Source organism: Chanodichthys erythropterus, chromosome 12 (genome assembly GCF_024489055.1).
Source record: "Chanodichthys erythropterus isolate Z2021 chromosome 12, ASM2448905v1, whole genome shotgun sequence".
NCBI lineage: Eukaryota > Metazoa > Chordata > Actinopteri > Cypriniformes > Xenocyprididae > Chanodichthys > Chanodichthys erythropterus.
In genome coordinates this window covers 17671523-17691431 of record NC_090232.1, presented here as the reverse complement: position 1 = coordinate 17691431, position 19909 = coordinate 17671523, and the positions used below count along the sequence as shown (strand labels likewise).

General features: G+C 36.5%; 1 protein-coding gene across 7 annotated transcripts in view; it reads right to left on the bottom strand.

Annotated features, from left to right (window-relative positions):
- Positions 1-280: 280 nt before the first annotated feature.
- Positions 281-19909, bottom strand: part of apbb2b (amyloid beta (A4) precursor protein-binding, family B, member 2b) — a 62259-nt gene continuing 42630 nt past the window's right edge. For 2 of the 7 annotated variants that reach the window (XM_067405355.1, XM_067405356.1), the window contains 12 exons: positions 19853-19906; positions 17931-18016; positions 17759-17819; positions 14284-14430; positions 12773-12900; positions 8863-8977; positions 8556-8643; positions 7247-7330; positions 6258-6305; positions 5918-6033; positions 5593-5772; positions 281-4164 (listed from right to left, as the gene is read on the bottom strand). In XM_067405355.1, the coding sequence (XP_067261456.1) occupies positions 3994-4164; positions 5593-5772; positions 5918-6033; positions 6258-6305; positions 7247-7330; positions 8556-8643; positions 8863-8977; positions 12773-12900; positions 14284-14430; positions 17759-17819; positions 17931-18016; positions 19853-19906 (1278 nt within the window). In that variant the 3' untranslated portion in view covers positions 281-3993. Of the gene's footprint in view, positions 4165-5592; positions 5773-5917; positions 6034-6257; positions 6319-7246; positions 7331-8555; positions 8644-8862; positions 8978-12772; positions 12901-14283; positions 14431-17758; positions 17820-17930; positions 18017-19852; positions 19907-19909 lie in introns of those variants that run through there. The other 5 variants (XM_067405357.1, XM_067405358.1, XM_067405359.1 and 2 more) reach the window with 5 other exon arrangements.

The window sequence follows — 19909 nt, the reverse complement described above, 5'->3', positions numbered from 1 at the left end:
GAGTGCAATAACGTAAGAAAACAACTATTTTATGAGATTGGGAATTTCTTATGAATGATTATGCAATTTAATTAGTACGAAAACATATGATTTTTAGAGAAATGCTAAGCATGAAGGTCCACCCATAAACCTCTGGGCCATAAGCAGTTCATACAAATTTGACAAAACTTAAAATATTTACAAACTGCCATGAGAATGTTGAAATATCATTAGGACATTTCTTTCTACTAACAATATGTATGAGATCAATTAACAGCCAGAAACATTTTGATGTATTTTGTGATATGCCATTTATTTTCACAACAGTTTACATTTATATGGTGTACAAATTAGTGTAGAGCAGAGAAAGCCAATGTTTCCACAAAAACGTGTTCGAGTTTACTTCACCGGTAGAGTGTTAATTCTTAGCTTGTTAATTCTTGTGATGAGATTTCCTCTGATAGTCGTCAATCAGAGTGTTTCACCATGCAAGAACACTAGAGTCAATCAAACACACTACTCTTGGCTAACATGAGAATGATGATTCTATGCTGAATTATTGTACTGGACTACATTACCCATAAGCCCCCTCCCTCTTGCATGTAACAGCTGACTTTGCTGGTTGCCACTGAATTTGTTGCTAAACAAAGTGTGATTGATTCTTATTCACCGTGAACCCGATCCCCCCCCCATCAAAAAATGAATCCAAAAGAAAACATTGCATTGTATAAGACCCAAAATCACAGAGTGAAAGTCACATGAAAAAGCTGAACAGAAAACAAACGTGCACTTCTTTGAAACTGCAAAAGACAGAATAAGAGGGGGAGATTGAGGGGGTGCAGTACGCAGGCGGATTGACACGTCTAATACAGACTGCTTTTTTCACCATCTCATACTCTGATTATCTGCAGGGTGAAAAGCAGAATACGACGGGCCTTGTGTATTCAAGATACAGGAGTAATGGTTTAAGTGGAGCTAGCTGAACATCTACATACTGCCCAAACTAATGCCTTCTAACTTTGGTCGTTGTGCAAAATCTGATGGTGACAATCTTGGAACATACACTAAATGACCGAAATGATGTGTAATATAATATAAATCATCATTATTAGGGCGCTAGACCTAATTAATAGGAAGCTAGTCCTTTTACCGCTATAACAGCTTTCACTGCTTCCTATTGTGCTAAAAAAATGGCATTCCAATCACGTTCCGGGGGGTAAGATCCACATTCTTGGTGGAGTTCTGGTAAAATTCGCTTTCCAGGTTCTAAATATCACGCAGTCTGGGGTTGCTTTAACCCGTGGACATGAAAAACAACCAGCGGCAACAGTGTGAAAGTAGCCCAATTCCGCGGGAAATCCACAGACTTGGCAACACTGATGATGTGTTTACTGGCACGAGGGCGGGACAAACTGTCACTCACTTGTTCGAAAAACCATTTCTCTTGGATATTTATCATAATAGGGAAGGAAAGATTACTGAGACCCTGTTTTTGGTGGCAATTTCCTACACTGCTTCTCAAATTGTCACAATGCGTTTTGTGTGAATGTCCCAAAAGGTGATTGTTTGGCTGTACGATTGATTTTATCGTTTGCAGCTAAAATAGCCACTTGTTAGGTTGCATTTCATATAGCGTATTCTAAAGCAGATTGAAGTTACATTAATCTATCTAATGTTGGTCTGGGCAGAATGTAAAGGTCCTACAAGGACTTTCAAATGTTATGTTACCATGGCAGGCAGCGTCTGAGGGTCACCAGAGTAACTGTACAATATTTTGGATTGACATTTCTTGTTTGATTTGTTGTCCGAGACAGGGTAAAGAATGTCTAAGCATATGATACATCACAATAAAACCAGTATATACCGATATAAAATAGAATAAATAAAATAAAAAATATCATTTCTGTTCAGTACAGTTTTTCTTTTTAAATTGTCCCAGGACATGCAAGGCATTGCGTCTTTTTTTCTCTCTCAAATCTTCCTCAGAGCTAAAAGAATGCATAGATAGACACTTACAGTTCACATCTCCTCCCCTAGAGCTAGCTCTCCTAAAAAGGACCATAAAATAAATTCATATTCACAATCTCTACCATCATTCACTCTTCTTCTTTTCTTTGTTTTGTCAGTTGGTTTATCTACAACACATACATGAGGTTTTTTTTACAGTATGGCCAGAACAAATGGGATCACAAGACATGCCAAGGCAAGTATGACCAAAATAAACCAAAAAACATGACAAAATAAAAGTATCTGAAATTTGAAAAATAAAGCCTTATGATATGATGTTTGCTATATATAGATACTGTATGTACACACATAAGTGACTTGTCAAAACCCTTGTGAAAGAAAGGGTAGGTCTAGGAATACAGGTGGCACGCCAGAGCACAGCAAGACCACGTGGGCGCGTGCGGGTCAAAAAAAACAAAAAAACATCTGTTTTGAAGCGCAACCAGGACATGTAGAGTCCAAACGTGAGGAACGGATGCTGGAACAGAAACGGCTCTAGTTTTTTCACTAACTTGGATGTGCTGAAGATAGTTCCTATTAAGTCAGGTATTTTTGACTTTCAGTCACTGGAGAGCCTCTCGAGGAAGTAAGCACTACGCTGGGGTTCAAAGCAGAAGTGACACCATTGAACTGTTTGGCTCTAAGCAAAGTTCTTCCTGCCTCCATGAGTAATTCAGTTCTCTTCTGCAACATTCTCTCTTTCAAAAAAAAAAAAAAAAAAAGAGGCAAATTCGCAAATTCACTTTGGAAATATAAAAAGCACATTCATACTTTACATCTACACACTGAACTGAACAGGTCATGTCCTTCTGACTGTGTTAATGCAGGGCAAGGGATGTCTGATTCATAAACGCTGTTCATTTCATATCCGCATCTTTTACAAGCCTCCTCATCAGCTTCCAGTGAAGACAACTGTGTCAGCAGAGCTTCTTGAAGAAAAGAAAAAAATCATTTGGTGAAAGCTTTGTTGCGTTTTGAAATTAATGCTGTGTTTCACTCAATTTCCAATTTCCAAGTGCAAAGGAACTCCACTTGATGTCGAACTTCCAACTTGCGCATTGCGTAGAGTCAATTATACTCAACAATTTGCTTGCTAGAAGATTTCATTGTTGACACTGAACAAAAGCAATGCTAAGTTAGCCTTGTTTTTTGTTGTCTTAAGGTACAGGACATCCACTGTTGTTTGGCAAATTTTTGAGGTTGAAATCAAGCCATTTCAATAGGAATCCATGTGACTAGTATGTCGTGACTTTAATGGGAACTGTGCTTCAAACATCTCGACACTATTGACGATGGACATTTTTGCTGGCAAAATTTCACTAAAATATCGCTAATGATTAATCTTTTGAGCACTGGAGCACCTTGTTCAAGTTCGAATGGAACAGAGTGCAACCCTTCACAATCTTCTGAGTTTTACTTCCTCTCATCCATCCATTGTTCTTTCGTGTTCGTCAGGATAACATAGAATGCGTTAAAAAATAGGTTGTTTTTATGACACTTGTGAACATCCTTTAGCAAATGAAGCAGCATCAAGCTCTTCTACACACCCGCACACAAATATGGACATGCAACCGCTATGAACTTTGACGATATGAAGAAGCTCTGGTGTGTGAAACAGCCAAATTTGTTCTTTCTGAATTACACAAACTTTCTTCAGATTAAGTTATCTCTTTCAGCAGGCTTGGTCCAGATGAAGCGGTTTATAGATGGGCGAAGGCTGTTGGTTATTGTCATGCTGGAGAGGCGTGGCTTCCCATGCAGATATACACATGACTGACGTATGGGTGACGGAAGAGAAAGGCTTGTAGATAGTGGATCAGGTGTTTGTTTGTGAGTGTATTTTCTTGGCATCAGTTCAATTCATAATTATTTGTAGTTTTTCTTTCAGACAGTTTTCGTCCTCGAGTTCCTCCTCCTCATCATGTGACTGGACAGGTATGTACAGGACATTCTGATAGTTATAAGCATGCAGAGCGTGACGGTGAGTATGCGTGCTTGTGTGTCAGATCACTGGGGGAGCTCAGTGACTGGTCTCTTCTGTTTGAGTGTGTCGATGAGGGACAGAACTCCACGTTTGACGCTGGTGGAGACGCGGCGTGTGACTGAATCAGCAGGGGGCGCCTGGGAGCAGGCTTTCTGAGATGGAGGGCGTGCCACCAGACACTTCTGATACCTCAACTGCAGAGACAAAGAAGAATGAATAAGAAAGAGTGAGTGGATGAATTAATGTGTTGAATGCAATTCATCAGGCTGGGATGGAAAATATCTTCGTTTAACCTTGATTTTTTTTGTTCAAATATTAAAAGTTTGGACGGTAGTTTGGGTTAATTTTTGATAAAATCCGATGGCTCAGTGAGGCCTGCATTGACAGCAAGATAACTAGCACTTTCAAACGCCCAGAAAGGTTCGAAAGACCAAACAGTTCATGTGACTACAGAGGTTCAACCTTAATGTTATGAAGCAACGAGAATACTTTTTGTGCTTCAAGACGCAGTGTTTTGAAATTGTCCATCACTAGATATTGTTGAATAAAGTTGTTATTTTGTTTTTTTGGCGCACAAAAAGTTTTCTCATCGCTTCATAACATTAAGGTTGAACCAATGTAGTCACATGAACTGTTTTAAATATGTCTTTAGTAGCTTTTTGGGCATCTGAAAGTGTTAAATATTTTGCTGACAATAGAGGCCTCACTGAGTCATCGGATTTTATAAAAAATATCTTAATTTGTGTTTCAAAAATGAACGAAGGTCTTATGGGTGTGGAATGACATGAGGGTGAGTAATTAATGACAGAATTTTCATTTTTGGGTGAACTACCCCTTTAAGTTTGTGGGCGATTTGTGATATTTTTATATGGCCATTAAGTTTCATTCATAGAAGTCTAAGTGTGGCATTTTTCATTTATTTTTATTTTACAAAATTTTAGTAAGGTAGGTAATGAAGCTGTTGGCTATGGCTATGTATTGTAATGAATATATATAAGGGGGAAAAAAAAACGTATATATATATATATATATATATATATATATATATATATATATATATATATATATATATATATATATATATATATATATATATATACAGCTATGGAAAAAATTAAGAGACCACTCCAAGTTCAGAAATCAATGTTAAGTGGTCTCTTAATTTTTTCCATAGCTGTATATATATATATATATATATATATATATATATATATATATATATATATATATATCCTTTTGGGGTAAGTACTTTGATAAATACAAATGCTGTTCTTTTAAACTTTCTATTTATCAAAAAAAATCTTAAAAATAAGAATAAAATACAATTTAAAATATAATAAAACAAAAAACTTTAAAAATAAAAAAGGTATTTTAAATTGTAATAATATTTCACAATATTACACTTTTACTATTTTTCAATAAATAAATGCAGCCTTGGTGAGCTTGAGGGACTTTTAAAAATTATTACCGACCCTAAACTTTTGAATGGTAGTGTATATTCAATAAGCTGAAAAAATTCTGAGATATGATTTTAGCTATATTGCCCAGCTCTGGTCTTGACATTGATTGTGTTTAGTTATAAAGCTTCGCTGTAGTGCCATTATTATGGTGTTATAACTCACCATGCATGCTGCCTGAACAGCTTCAGATACACTGCCAGCATTGGGATCACACCAAAAAACATGACACTCAAAGTGCTGGTTCCCAGAGTCCATGATGAACGCAAATGAATGCACATCTTTTCCTACTCCCATGAAGGACAGGAAACGCACACGACACTCCACTAGGACCTCCTCTTCCTCCTAATATAGGTTATGACAGCAAGAATCACAGAGTCAGAGTCAACATTTCAACAATAATAACTGCGTTAGTTGTACTTTAGCAAAACACACAGCTATTTTGGCAATGATGATATTGGGTTTAACAGGTGAAAAGATCTGTAATTGCCTTCTCTTTGATGACTGTGACTGTTGCATCGGCTACATTCAACATCACGGGGATCCAGTCGTCTCGGATTGAAGATGTAATCAAACTGTCTATTGCACCGTTGAGAATGTCCATGCCTAGAAAACAGGGCAATCTGACCTTATAATAGCATGTACAGTCTTAGGAAAAAAAGTATGGGGGGCTTTATCTGGATTTCCATAATTTACAACAGCTGCAACAATAGACAAATGCTGTCTGCTTAAATAACAAACAATGATGAGTTCTCGTGACTTTAACAAACACACTATGTAGGGTGGTAATGATTTCTTCAAAAGCTAACTGTAGTTAGGAGTCATCTAACCTGGGGTCCAATAAATAAGATGAGATTGGAGGTCAGAGCCACCCTGACCTATAAAACAACACTCACAAAGAAGAAGAAGAAGAAGTTTATTTATGTAGTGCCTTTCTACAAGCCAGAGGTCACTCAACAAAGGTAGTTGAGCAACATTTACAGTAAAAAAAACACAAAAATATTAACAAAAACATCAAATACAATATATCAAAAATACATTTCGAACAAATGCATTTTGAGTTGAGACTTAAAGGCAGATAGAGAGGAGATAATGCAAACATATTTCAAAGACAGCTGCATTTTGTACATATTTTAGCCTTTTAAAATGATTGTAGACATTACAATGGTCCAAACGAGAAGTTATTAGTGCATGAACGAGGGTTTTGCTATTCACAAGACGCATTGTCTGATGTGAACCGTCGACCAAAAGAGATCTCGGAACACCTAAGATGAAGAATTGTTGACTTGCATAAAGCTAGAAAGGGTTACAAAAGCATGACCTCAAGAAAGTGATGCACACCAGACATCTCAAAAGTAAACTCAAAAAGTGTTGTAAGTAAGCAAAGTGCCACATGTCTGATTCGGAGTAAGATCGGAGTACCTATTAAATAAGGATTTACATACTTTTTCCACATTGCACTGTAAATGTTTACACTGTGTTTTCAATAAACACATGAAACAGAACCATTGTTTGTTAGTTTAAGCAGACTGTGTTTATCTGTTGTTAAGGATTAGGTCAATTTTTATGACCAGTTCATTTACATTTGTGTATCCAAAGCTACTTACCTGCATTGAAAGTATACATTTTATCAGTTTTGCATTCCCTGGAAATCAAACCCATGACGGCATTGCTAGCACCTTGCTGTACTGTTCGAGCTACAGGAATTTATCCGTGAAATATATTTTATATTGTTAAGAAAAGCAGAGAGCGTATGTAAGAAAAAGAGCGAGAGCATGAAAACTATGAGCGCAAGGCTACGAGTGAGAAGATTGCTCACCTATAGGTCTGGCAACCGGCATCATGCCAACGTATAACACCTGGAACTTCTGCACCAGTTCAGTCTTTGGTGTGGGGAACTCTGCTAAGGGTAACACACAAATTACACATTAACACACACCTATCACTCACCAGAGAAGAAATGCACATGCACTTCCATTTAAATGTTTGAAATGATTAAAGGTGCCCTAGAATTAAAAATTTAATTTACCTCGGCATAGTTAAATAACAAGAGTTCAGTACATGGAAATGACATACAGTGAGTCTCAAACTCCATTGTTTCCTCCTTCTTATATAAATCTCATTTGTTTAAAAGACCTCCGAAGAACAGGCGAATCTCAACATAACAACAACTGTTACGTAACAGTCGGGATCATTAATATGTACGCCCCCAATATTGCTCATGTTCAAGGCATTACACAAGGGCAGCCAGTAACGTCTGGATTTGCACAGCTGAATCATCAGACTAGGTAAGCAAGCAAGAACAATAGCGAAAAATGATATCATGATATTTTTAGTGATATTTGTAAATTGTCTTTCTAAATGTTTCGTTAGCATGTTGCTAATGTACTGTTAAATGTGGTTAAAGTTACCATCGTTTCTTACTGTATTCACGGAGACAAGAGCCGTCGCTATTTTCATTTTTTAAACACTTGCAGTCTGTATAATTCATAGAAACACAACACAACTTCATTCTTTATAAATCTCTCCAACAGTGTGTAATGTTAGCTTTAGCCACGGAGCACTGTCAAACTCATTCAGAATCAAAAGTAAACATCCAAATAAACACCGTACTTACGTGATTAGACATGCTGCATGATGAACACTTTGTAAAGATCCATTTTGAGGGTTATATTAGCTGTGTAAACTTTGTTTATGCTGTTCAAGGCAAGTGCGAGCTCAGGGGGTGGAGAGCGTGAGCATTTAAAGGGGCCGCAGCATGAATCGGTGCATAGTTAATGATGCCCCGAAATAGGCAGTTAAAAAAATGAATTAAAAAAAAATCTATGGGGTATTTTGAGCTGAAACTTCACAGACACATTCAGGGGACACCTTAGACTTATATTACATCTTGTAAAAAAACGTTCGATGGCACCTTTTAAAGAAACTTTTTTATGTTTTTGAAGGAAGACTCTTCTGTTCATCAAGGCTGGTTACATTTTTAAATGTATTCAAATAGAAACAAACAAACAAAATCATTATATTACTGTATTTTTTGGTAAATGCAGCCTTGGTGAGCATAAGAGAATTCTTTCAAAAACATTTAAAAAAAATCTTTTGACCGGTAGTGTATAAGCACGTTGTGTTACCTTGTAGTGGGACGTCGATCCCAGCATGTGTTCTGTCCTGTAGGGATCCTCCAGCCATAGCTTTGGCATTCTTGCGCTCTGCCATGATCTATTACACAGAAATCGAACTCATTAGAGACTCTGCCCTAAATCAGCAGCCTAAACAGAATGTGAACCCTGTTTCTTCCTTCTCAGCTGTGTTCTAACCTTTCGCACATACTTGAGACTGTCAGTGTTTTTTTCTGCAATTTTTGTGTTAAACTGTGTTGAATGGGCCATTGAAGATAATTTTGTGTTGGATGTTGTTTGTGTAGCGTGTAGTTCTCACCCTGGAGCAGATTTCGTGCAGACTGGTGGCGATGGCTTTGGCAGGGGTGTCACAGCGGAACACATGACATTTTAATATCCTGGTGTCCTTATCTCGCGCTACATATGCAAAATCCCTGTTTGCACACAATTAAAACGAAACAAGATTAAACTTATATGTAAACAGCTGTTTAAAGTAAACATGAAACCACTTAAAATCACATAATGTGCCATTTTTTTTTTCCAAACAGGATACTGATCTAGAAAAAATGTAGAAAGTCATTTTATTTTATCCATAGGAAAATGATTGGGCCGCAAATAAAAAAAAAAAATTATTTGGAATAAAGTGCACATTAAGACCAGGAATGTGCATTAAGAAAGAATTTTGATTACATGTTGAAAAACAAATGTCTAATCAACAACCATATTAAATGAATCAGACACAATAAACAGACACTTGGTTATAAACAAAGAGTTGTGAATGTGAGTTTGTGTGTATATGTGTGTGTTTGCGCATATGCTAAGAACTGCCCTCAAAGACCCTGATGGATGATGTGCCCTTTAGATTTAGACAATCAAAAACAGTTACTTAAAGATACATACACCCACATTTCAAGCAAACAAAAAATATGGTGGAAAATATAACCGTGGAGAAAAAGCATACACCTCATCTACTATATGCAGGTGCACGTGGATGTCTAAGATGAATGAGTGTCTCTATACTTACACCTCCAGCTGTATCATACACAGTATTATTCTTTAACATTTCAGCTAAAAATAAACTATTATGAACAAAATGATCAGCAACAGACTACAGCCAGGCGATGAGAAGAATACAAATAACAAGAGAGTAAATCAATTTACCTCTCTCTGAGTCCCGGAAAGCAGCCGAGTAAAGGAAAAAAAAAACATGAGAAAATACACACAATGATGCCAATTAATGAAACACGAGTAAAACAAATTTCTGCATAAATCATTCACAAGTGTCAATGCAACAAAATATGTATTATGAAGAACTTACATAGACACACTGTTTTTGTTTCATGAATGAGCTCCAAATGTGTCCATGTATTTCAATACATTCATTACAAATAGACAATAAAAATTGTTAAGACAGGATGCAGGATGCTAGAACTGGCTGTGGGAAGAATATATTCTCAGTTCAAGAAAAGATCCACTTTCTAGTAGTTTTGTAATGTCCGAACCTCCATAATAAGACTAACATCTTTCTATGTGTGTATGTATGCATGTAGGAAAAAAGAGAAAGAAAGAGAGAGAGAGAGAGAGAGAGAGAGAGAGAGAGAGAGAGAGAGAGAGAGAGAGAAGAGAGGAAATGAGACCAGCAGGTGTGACAAGAGAATTTAGACATTTATCAAGACACCTCAAAACATGAGGCTCTCTGTGTGCAGCCGGTAGAAGACATGCATATGTAACAGTGTGATAATTAGAGGAATTTAACAGGAAGAGAAAGAATAAAACCAGATGAACTCAGTACACTCAATAATGTCCAGAATGAACCCCAGGCTGGTAAACCTGTTCAAGCTGGGCTTTTTTTTACAGCACCTCAGCAGGATGTGCTGGAGGGTCAAGGAGAATCTACAAGGAGGTACACTGAACAACGCAAATGGACCGAGAACAGAACCCTGAGGTTCCCCTGAGGAATTTGAAAAAAAAAGGCATGTGTTCTAGTTTGCGTGGATGTGTGGGATGGTATCAGAGGGAAGGCCTGATCTGAGGGAACACACAAGGAAGTTGCAGTCTCTTTCATATTTGAACATCTCGCCGTGACCTAATTTAATAACTGCATACACAGTACTCCACAATACTATCCTCACCACAGTAAATGACAACAACGCGTAGCATACATCCATAATTCTCTACTGAAATCTCCACCTCCTCATTCACACCGTCTGGAGCAATTCCACCCACTCTACCTTCTAACTGCCCTACTATTCCACCTTTCTCAATCCAGTACATACTTCCACTGAAAACTACTTAACAACCAATGTCACACTGTAGAAAAAATGCATTACATTTATGAATGGGTATTGTCTTAAGTTATAAAATTAAGTGATAGAGAGAGAAAAATACTCACATCTTTTCAAGTAATATGTTTTTCCTGCTATAGCATTGTCGTACCCCTCTTCTACAGATTTTCACCTCCTCGTCTCATCCCCTGCTCTGTTAAAAACATGCAGCTCACCTCTCTATGCTCAATCGCTCTCTTTTTTTACCCCCTTCTCATTTTCGCTCTCTCTCCTTCCATCCAATCCCAGCGTTCCTTCTACCCTCCCCCTCCTCTTTCGCTTGTCGCTACGGTAACCTCCTCCAGGGTCTTGGGAGGAAAATGTTACTGATGAGCTTAGTGGAGTATTAGTATAGGAGGACACAATGATCACACAAGCACATACTTGCACATGCAGACTAAAAAATAAATCTGAAAAAGCCTAAAGCGTTATTCCTGTTGGGTGAACATATGAAGAGTGCCATCTGCTGGTCAAAAAGTGGTACTGCTTACACTCAGTGAGGCAAAACTGTGATTCAGCATCCCTGATGAAGTATGCTGCATTCCACCCCTGCATCATTCACACACACATCATTCAGCTCTTCTGGGACTACAGCAGGAAAAGTTCAGCTCTTCAGAGTGTGTAAGAGATTCATACACAATATTTGGATGAACTTACAAAAACGCTCACAGCTACACATACGGGCAGCCCCTATAACACTGGATTAAACTTTCATTAGTCTCTCAATCATCAATTTTTTATTTCTGTCCTCCTTTCACTGGGGTTACTTCTTCAATCCAAAATCATTATAATGACCTTTAGCGTGAACAGGCTGGAAGAGTGTCTCGATATCAAAATACATTAACACAGACACATTAAGTGAATCTCTTGCAGAGTGTTATAGATAATGAACGCATGAGGAAAGTCACAGGTGCAGAGATGCTGACGTTTGCAGATCTAAAATCACTCATTAAAATGAAACACGAAGAATGCACAGCACATGCACCATCCACTAGAACTGGCCATATTAAATTAATTCACTAGAAAATTAAGCAATATTCTGTGAATGAGACAAACTGTCAGTTTCAAGTCTTTGTGCCATCATCACAAAAAAATTCAAATAAGTACATTTTTTGTATACTGAACTGTTTTAGCAAAAAATATGTACATAATATATTTATTACTATACATTTATTCATATACAGGAAGGTCATTAAATGATCATGATTCCATCCTAGTGATTAATTAATGGAAAAATGTGGAAAATGTGTATTGATTATTTTTACTTCATTTAAGTTCTTGCATTTTTTCTTTAAGGTTTTGCAGTAAATATGGCTGAAAAATACTGGCTGATTGAAAAAAGCTGAAAAACACTTTATTTTAATTGTTATTTCATACATAGTATTTCTTTCTCCCAGCAATAAAGTTTTGCAATGGTGAAATGAACATTTACTTCACGTCAATTTCAAAGCTTCTGTAGGTCAGTTTAGTTTTTGAAATGGCCTTTATCTGATTTAACTAGGCAGAAACTACTTACTTGAAAAGATTGATCCAACATTCAGTGCTTCACAGAGATTAAACATTATTAGTGTTGGTAGATGACCAGTCAGCCGAACAGGAGCAGCAAAGTAGAAAATTAGCTCCTTGTAAATAAGACCCTGATGATGTCTGTGGCAGCTGTAACGTTTAAACTGATATAAAAATCCCTTTTTGCCCCATCTATGTGGTTTCAAAAACTCTGACATTCCTGAACTAAGAGAATTTTATAAACACCTCCCATATCTTCATAAATAGAGAGCTATTAAACATTCAGTTATGTTCAGTTTCTCTGTCATTTATTAAACATTTAAAAAAGCCTTCATCATTTAACACGTTCTCCTTAACTAACCCATAAAAATACCCACTGCCATGGCAACCAGTGTTTACCTTCCATTATCGCGGCCAACGCCCCACACACGGATGCTTGCGATTGGCTGAGAGTGTAGAACGCTACGATCCATCGGGTCAACCAGATTCAGCATGTTATTCTCCAGAATGAGGTACATATCCTTCCCCTGGATACAAACGCACAACGCCAGAGAGCAAGATGAGGGTTTAGTTTCAAAACCTAGTGAGCTTTCTTCCTGTCTAATGCCTACATTGGCAGCTGCCTTCTAAGGCGTCATACAAGAAGCATTCCTCTCACAATGTACACTAGGCTCGGCTTTGGTGTTAGCACATCTCTAAGCTAAAACCATGATACTTTAATAAGCATAAAATGTATAGCTCATGCAAATAATCGATTAAATGAAGTCAATTTTTTTAAAAAAACTATAAAATAAAATAAAACTATGCTTTTTTTGTATTGAAATGCAAGTATATTGTAATCCATGAAATTTCAGACAAATAGCACAACTCAAACAGAACACACAGTAGCTCCATGTTTAAAACGTGATATTCTGAGATGCACAACACATGTAAATAATGGGTAAAACAGTGAATTTTTAAATTCAACTTTGCTTTTTGGTATTAAATTAAATGTACGTATATTATAATATGTAATTTCATACAAATAGCACTGGTTGATTTGTTGCTAAATTAAAACTTGATACTCTAATACACAAACTTTTTAATGTATAACAGAAACACTAGGTAAAATTGTCAGCTTATTTGTCAAATTGTCAAAACTTTTCGGTATTAAATAAAATGTAATTATATTTATCAACCAGCGTTTCTCTTTTTTCACTCCAAAAACAAAGGTGTCTAAGAACTCATGCTGTCTTCTGGAACACCCTTCGAGTCAGAAATGTACCTATGATGCCTTGAAATACTGCCCACATAGGCAACTCACTATAGGTTTTGGAATCGATGTCACAAGCTACTATAAGGTCTAAAGATACTAGTGCTTGTATGCGGGTTGGAAGTAATGAATAAATGATCAGACCAGAAAATAAAAGGCTGAAGGAGAACAGAGGCTTTCTTCCTGTGTCCTGTCACAACACATTAAACTCTCTCTTCCTCTTTTTCTTCTATTCACTTGCTTTTTTTCTGCATGACATTTTCAGCTTTCCCTCTTTTCATTACTTCTGTTCTTTCTTGTATTGTCTTGTAAGACACATGTTTAGAAACATTGTTTGTATTTTTAAATGAATATATGTGCGCCTTGCTAAAAAGACTGGTTTAGTGCTGGTCTAGCTGCCACCATATACTGTAAATCTTAGTGTGGTTGGTCAACCAGCATGTTCTTGTACAGCTGGTTGATAGTGGAAGTCTTTAGTATCATAATGTTTATGCATTGTGTGTGTGTGTGTGTGTGTGTGTGTGTGTGTGTGTGTGTGTGTGTGTGTGTGTGTGTGTGTGTGTGTGTGTGTGTGTGTGTGTGTGTGTGTGTGTGTGAGAGAGTGTGAGAGTGTGTGAGAGAGAGAGAGAGAGTGTGTGTGTGTTTGTGTGTATCTCACCTCTCCCCAGATGCCCACAGTGTCTCGTATGTCATTCTTGCAGTAAGACAGTTGACGGATGCAGTTATTAACAGCGACACTGCTTTTACCTGGAGCCAAGTCCTCTTCTGCCATCTCTACCCAGCCGAGAGAGCGCACAGCAAAACACTGTAATGAACAAACACTGATTAAGCACAAACACTGTAACATATAACTACAGCGCTACAACTACACACTTTATGCAAATGAAGAGAACGGCGAATATACAATATATTAACAGTTTTCTCAGGAACAAGTCCAGTTTAGTATCATAATGTTTATCTAATATATATATATATATATATATATATATATATATATATATATATATATATATATATTACATTATGCTTCATCTCCAAAATCCTCCTACTCCTCTACAGTGAGATAGATTAAACTGAGGAAACGCCTCTTTAAATTTTCACATGGCATCTTCTAAGAATAGCTGCTGTTAAAACGAGTGAGAAAGAGAGAGAGAGCATTTGTACACACACACACATGCTGAGATCAAACAAGAAGACCCTTTTTAAGGGAAGATTTTTTCTTTTATCTTCCACTTGTTCCCCTCCTCCTTACTCATCTGTATTTCATTCCCAACACTCCAAGAGCAGAATCATCCATCATTCAGTCTCTCTTTTTTTTCTGACAATCTGTGATGAGGCTCCTCCATTATGAACATGTTTGTGTGTGAGAGATTAATAATAGCCAGAATATTGTCATGCTCTTTCAGTTTGATTTTAACTGCTGCTGAAAGAACAGATCCTCAAGAGGAAGAGTTTGAAACACACAGAGAGGAGAAAGAAAGGGAGAGAGAGAGAGAGAAAGAACACAACTTGGGGGGAAGTAATGGCAGCATGAATGGTAGATGAACTCTCATCTGCTAACTCAAAAGTGGAAATTAAAAAGCAGTAACAGTTCAAATTGAGATACAGTGGGATGCTGCATAGTTGCAGTGCATAGAGCTAAATCTGTCTGTCCAAGTATACACTGCTACTGAAAGAAATGAATACTCTTATTCTGCACATTCAATTGATTAAAAGTGACAGTAAGACATTTATAATGTTGCAAAAGATTTCCATTTCATATAGATGCCATTCTTTCTTTTCATCAAAGAATCCTGAAAATAACTGATTTTTAACATTGATAATAAGAAATGTTAGTTGAGCACCAAATCAGCATATAAGAATGATTACTGAAGGATCATGTGACATTAACGCATGAGTAGGTCTGTCACAATCATACATTTTGTGCTGACGATTAATTATCATACAAATAATCATGATTAACAATTTCATTCTGTTTTGTTCATGTCACTCACAGTGTAAGCCTAATATGTTATTTTTTACTTGTAATCGTATACAATATAATAATAAAAATTATAATAAAATAGGCCCATATGATAGTTTAACTCCTACACATGAGCATATTAGAATGATTTCTGAAGGATCATGTGACACTGAAGACTACTAAAAATTTATCTTTGCCATAACAGGAATACAGGACATTTTAAGATACATTTTTATTTATAGAATTATATATAGAGAAAACAGTTATTTTAAACTTTTCTAATATTTTAACAATGTTACTGTTTTAATTGTACTTTTGATCAAATAAAGTCATCCTTGGTGAGCATAAGAGACTTCTTTCAAAAACATTTTAAAAAAATCTTACCAACACCAAACTTTTAAGTGGTAGTGTATGAGATACAATGCATAATCGAATATTTGAAGGATTAAATACACGTGGAACAAGCGCACAACAACGGGATCAACGGGACGTAGTCTGATTAACTGCAAAAAAATAAATCTGCAGAATCCTGAAGGACTGGATTGGAATGTTGAACATTTCTGTTAAAGCAATAGTTTACCCCAAAAGTCAAATGGACTCTTTTACGGTACTTTTTTGACCATTTTGTCATGGCCACCATCCACTTTCATTACAAAGTAAAAAGCAATGTGGACATTTCTTTTATAATTTTCCTTATAATCAGTGTAGTGCATTACATTAAATTTTTTTATTGATTTGTTTCACATTTTGTGTTTTGTGGCACAAATGCATGTGTATTTATGGCAGAAGTGGTGTTGTTTAGTGCTTTATATTAACAGCAGGGCTCCTAATTGCTCCAATAAGGATTTAAAAATCTCTTGTTTATATATAAAAAGTAAAAATCAAAATTACAAATTTGTTTTTCCATTGTCTTGTTTATCCTACCACCTTATGTCTTCAAGCATGACATGCATGTGCATTTCTTTGAGCAGCCAGCAGATGGCACTGTATATCTAGAATTACATTGGAGTTTGAAATCTCCTGACAGCACCAACAATTTCCATTAATATACGTAAATGTTCATGAAATAATTTGTGCCAATCCTGCTACCTGGTAAAATCATACATTTATCATGCTCATTTCAGACAAACAATCTCACTAGCAGTAAATACACAGTAATGTTACTGTAAAAGAACATCAAGTCCTTATGTCCTCTTAAACAGGCGAAAATGCATATTTTCCCACACCTTCTAATTGCAGGTGAGTTATTTATATTTTAGAAAATATATAGTGGTTCCTACAACATCTATATTTATGTTCCTATTAACTAGCTGTTTTCTCTTTGCATTATCAAGACAACTCTCAGAAGAGTTTAGCATGGTAATGGATTTCATAATATTAATGCATTTGGTCTTGGCTGAATAGATCTGCTACTCTGCTGCTGCTGTTGATTATTGATGATCCTGCTGCTGCTGCAGAGCAAGTACAGACTTGCTACTGCCAATACAAATATACACAATATATACTGCTGCTGCACAAATAGCATATATAAAATTACCCATAGCAGATCTATATAGACAGAGAAAAGGAAGGTGGAGGGTTTCAGAAGAACTCTTAAAGCACGCTGAAAACTGCTACAGCAGACACTGACCAATTACTTAAATGCTGAGCAGCAAACTCATTGGCTGCAGACGCAACAGGAACCGATTCGCTTGTGCCGTGTAGTTAACAATGTCATTGTCAGCAGGTTGTGTTAAGGACCCATTAGCCTGCTCTATCTAGAGTTTCATGACAGAATTGGTACATGTGAAGTAGTCATATCATATTGGAAATCTGTCTCTTGCAACTGACCAAAAATATAAAATGTTCATTCTGGTGGCTTAATGCAAGGAACATTACACATTTGTGTCTAACAATAAAATTTCCAGAGAGGTAAAAGGTGTTGTATGATATGTTTGTCTCTTACAACAGCAAGAGTTACAGTTTGACTTAAACCATATAATGTTGCAATTCCTAAACAAACACTGGTAACACCAACTCCATTATACAATATATTATATTAGTATACATTTACTTCAGAGCTTAGCGAGTGTTCATTTGGATCCTGTCCTCATGGCTAAAATAAGTTTTCTGTACAGTTGTTTTCCTTGAATAGCAGCAGTATGTGCAGAATAAACTAATGTGCTCTCACCTTGGCTTCAGGGTCACTGTTAATGCTGCTGGAATCTTCCTCTTCCACAGGAGCAGGGTTTCTAAACACAGACACACACAGAGAGAAGAGATATATACATTTTACATCCCACTTCACTGTAATTGCATTCTCTCTTTTATTTATTAGTATTTATATATTCTATTTCACACACCGTAGTTTGAGGGAGGCATAGCGGAGAGTTGCGCCTTCAAACTCTTTCAGACTGGGGTCAGGGTTTATTGTGGCCGCCTGTAGATCCTGAAGCAAAGATAAAGCAGAGGTGCTTAAACACAAAAACACAAACATACAACAAACCCACAAATATACAGCATGGAGCCAGTGGGTTGAGTGCAGATATCTGTGTTTATGTGCGGATTACACAAAAACAAAACAGGAAACTTCCTGTGATGAATTGTTAAACAAACTGAACTGAAAATGATTAACCAGTTTTAAAACAGACACAGGTTGAACCCTGTACATTTTACAAAAGGATTATATTAAGAGGGTGAGGAGAAATGAAGAGTGACTGAGAGCAAAAAGCATTTTCTTAATAACCACTGAAATGTCTAAATGAATAAATAAAGTGTAAAATAATTAGATTTATCGAAATATATTTTACATCTTATCTGCATAAATATATCTATCTATAATATAATATAATATATTATATCTATAACATATCTTAACTTTTTAGAGAATATATCATGGAGATTTTTCTTACTCTATCTGGCAATTTTTGTTTGTTTTAACAATTATAACAGTGAGGTTTAGTGAGGTTTATCTTAAAGGTACAATATGTAATATTTTCAAAGGCGTAGCTTGATGACGCCAAGTTTCTTGGGACATGTGGTCTCCACCTCAATGGACGGTGGACAAGAATTGGGATAGGACTCGGGAAGAAATCATGTTCATGGATGTGATTATTAACGTTACTGTAGTATGAAGCAGAGCAGGAGTGAGTGTTGTGGGAGCTGAACGAGGTCGCTGGAGCGATTGCGCAACACACGCCTCACGAGCAGCTGAACTTTTATTATGTCACAGTCGCCGACGCCGCTTCTGCTTTTCCGGTCATGAGTATGAGGTAACACAGCTCCGTTTATCATATTAGATACATTTGAGTGTGTTGAAAATGATGTTATAACGTTACTCTGTGCGTTCGCTTGGCGGCTGCTGTGAGACACTGTTGCACACTGCAGTAAGATAGATAAATTTTACAATATCATATTAAATGCTGGATGGCTTGTGTTGATAAATGGCATGAAATTAATTTTAAAACGTATTGTATGATGGAGAAAATGCTGTATTAACTGTTACTAAAAATAAAGCTGCATCTGATTATGCTATGTTAGTTACTTGACAAAATAGTTTTTTTTCTCTGAGGAATGGTAAAGCATGGTACTCACAAAAAATCAAGAAAATTACATTTAAAAAATAGGAATAAATGTGTTGAGCTATATAACAATTAGTTTTATGTCAATAAATGTATCAAAACAGATGTTCCCTTGTCTACTAAAACATAAATATTAAAGTGTCTTTGGTGTTTCCATGGTTTCTACAAAATAAAACCGGAAACTGAGGGTAACGCGGGTATGGCGCAATTGACAGGCGACTCCTCACATGTCCCGTATCCTTGGTTAAAATTGCAATTTTCTCACAATTTACAAATAGTTGCAAACGTTTGGGATATTGTAAGTACTCAAGTGAACAAAATATATAACACTGGCCTAGTGTTTTTTTGATATTTTACTGCAAAATTATTACATATTGCACCTTTAAATAAAAAAACAAATTGACTTTTTTCAAATTTAGTTATATAAATTATTTTTGCAGTGCAGGCAGACAACAGAAGATGAAAGTCATGCTCAGAAGAAAGGTTAAAGGTCAAAAGGTGAGGAAGGTATGAAGCAATACACAATCTCAGAGCTCAACTACACCAGCAGAACATCTACAGGTAGACAGACTTTTCCATTGGCCAGAAAATAATTTTGGACCCTGTGAAGAGCATAACCAAATGTTGACAGTAGTTCCCTGAGACGTTCTGCTGTGTATTTGGCTCTGTAGTTCAATAAAAAAAAAACTGCCTGAGATACTAACCTTCCAGATCTCACTATCAATCTTTCCCACTGCAAAATCACTCCATGGCTGTTTCTG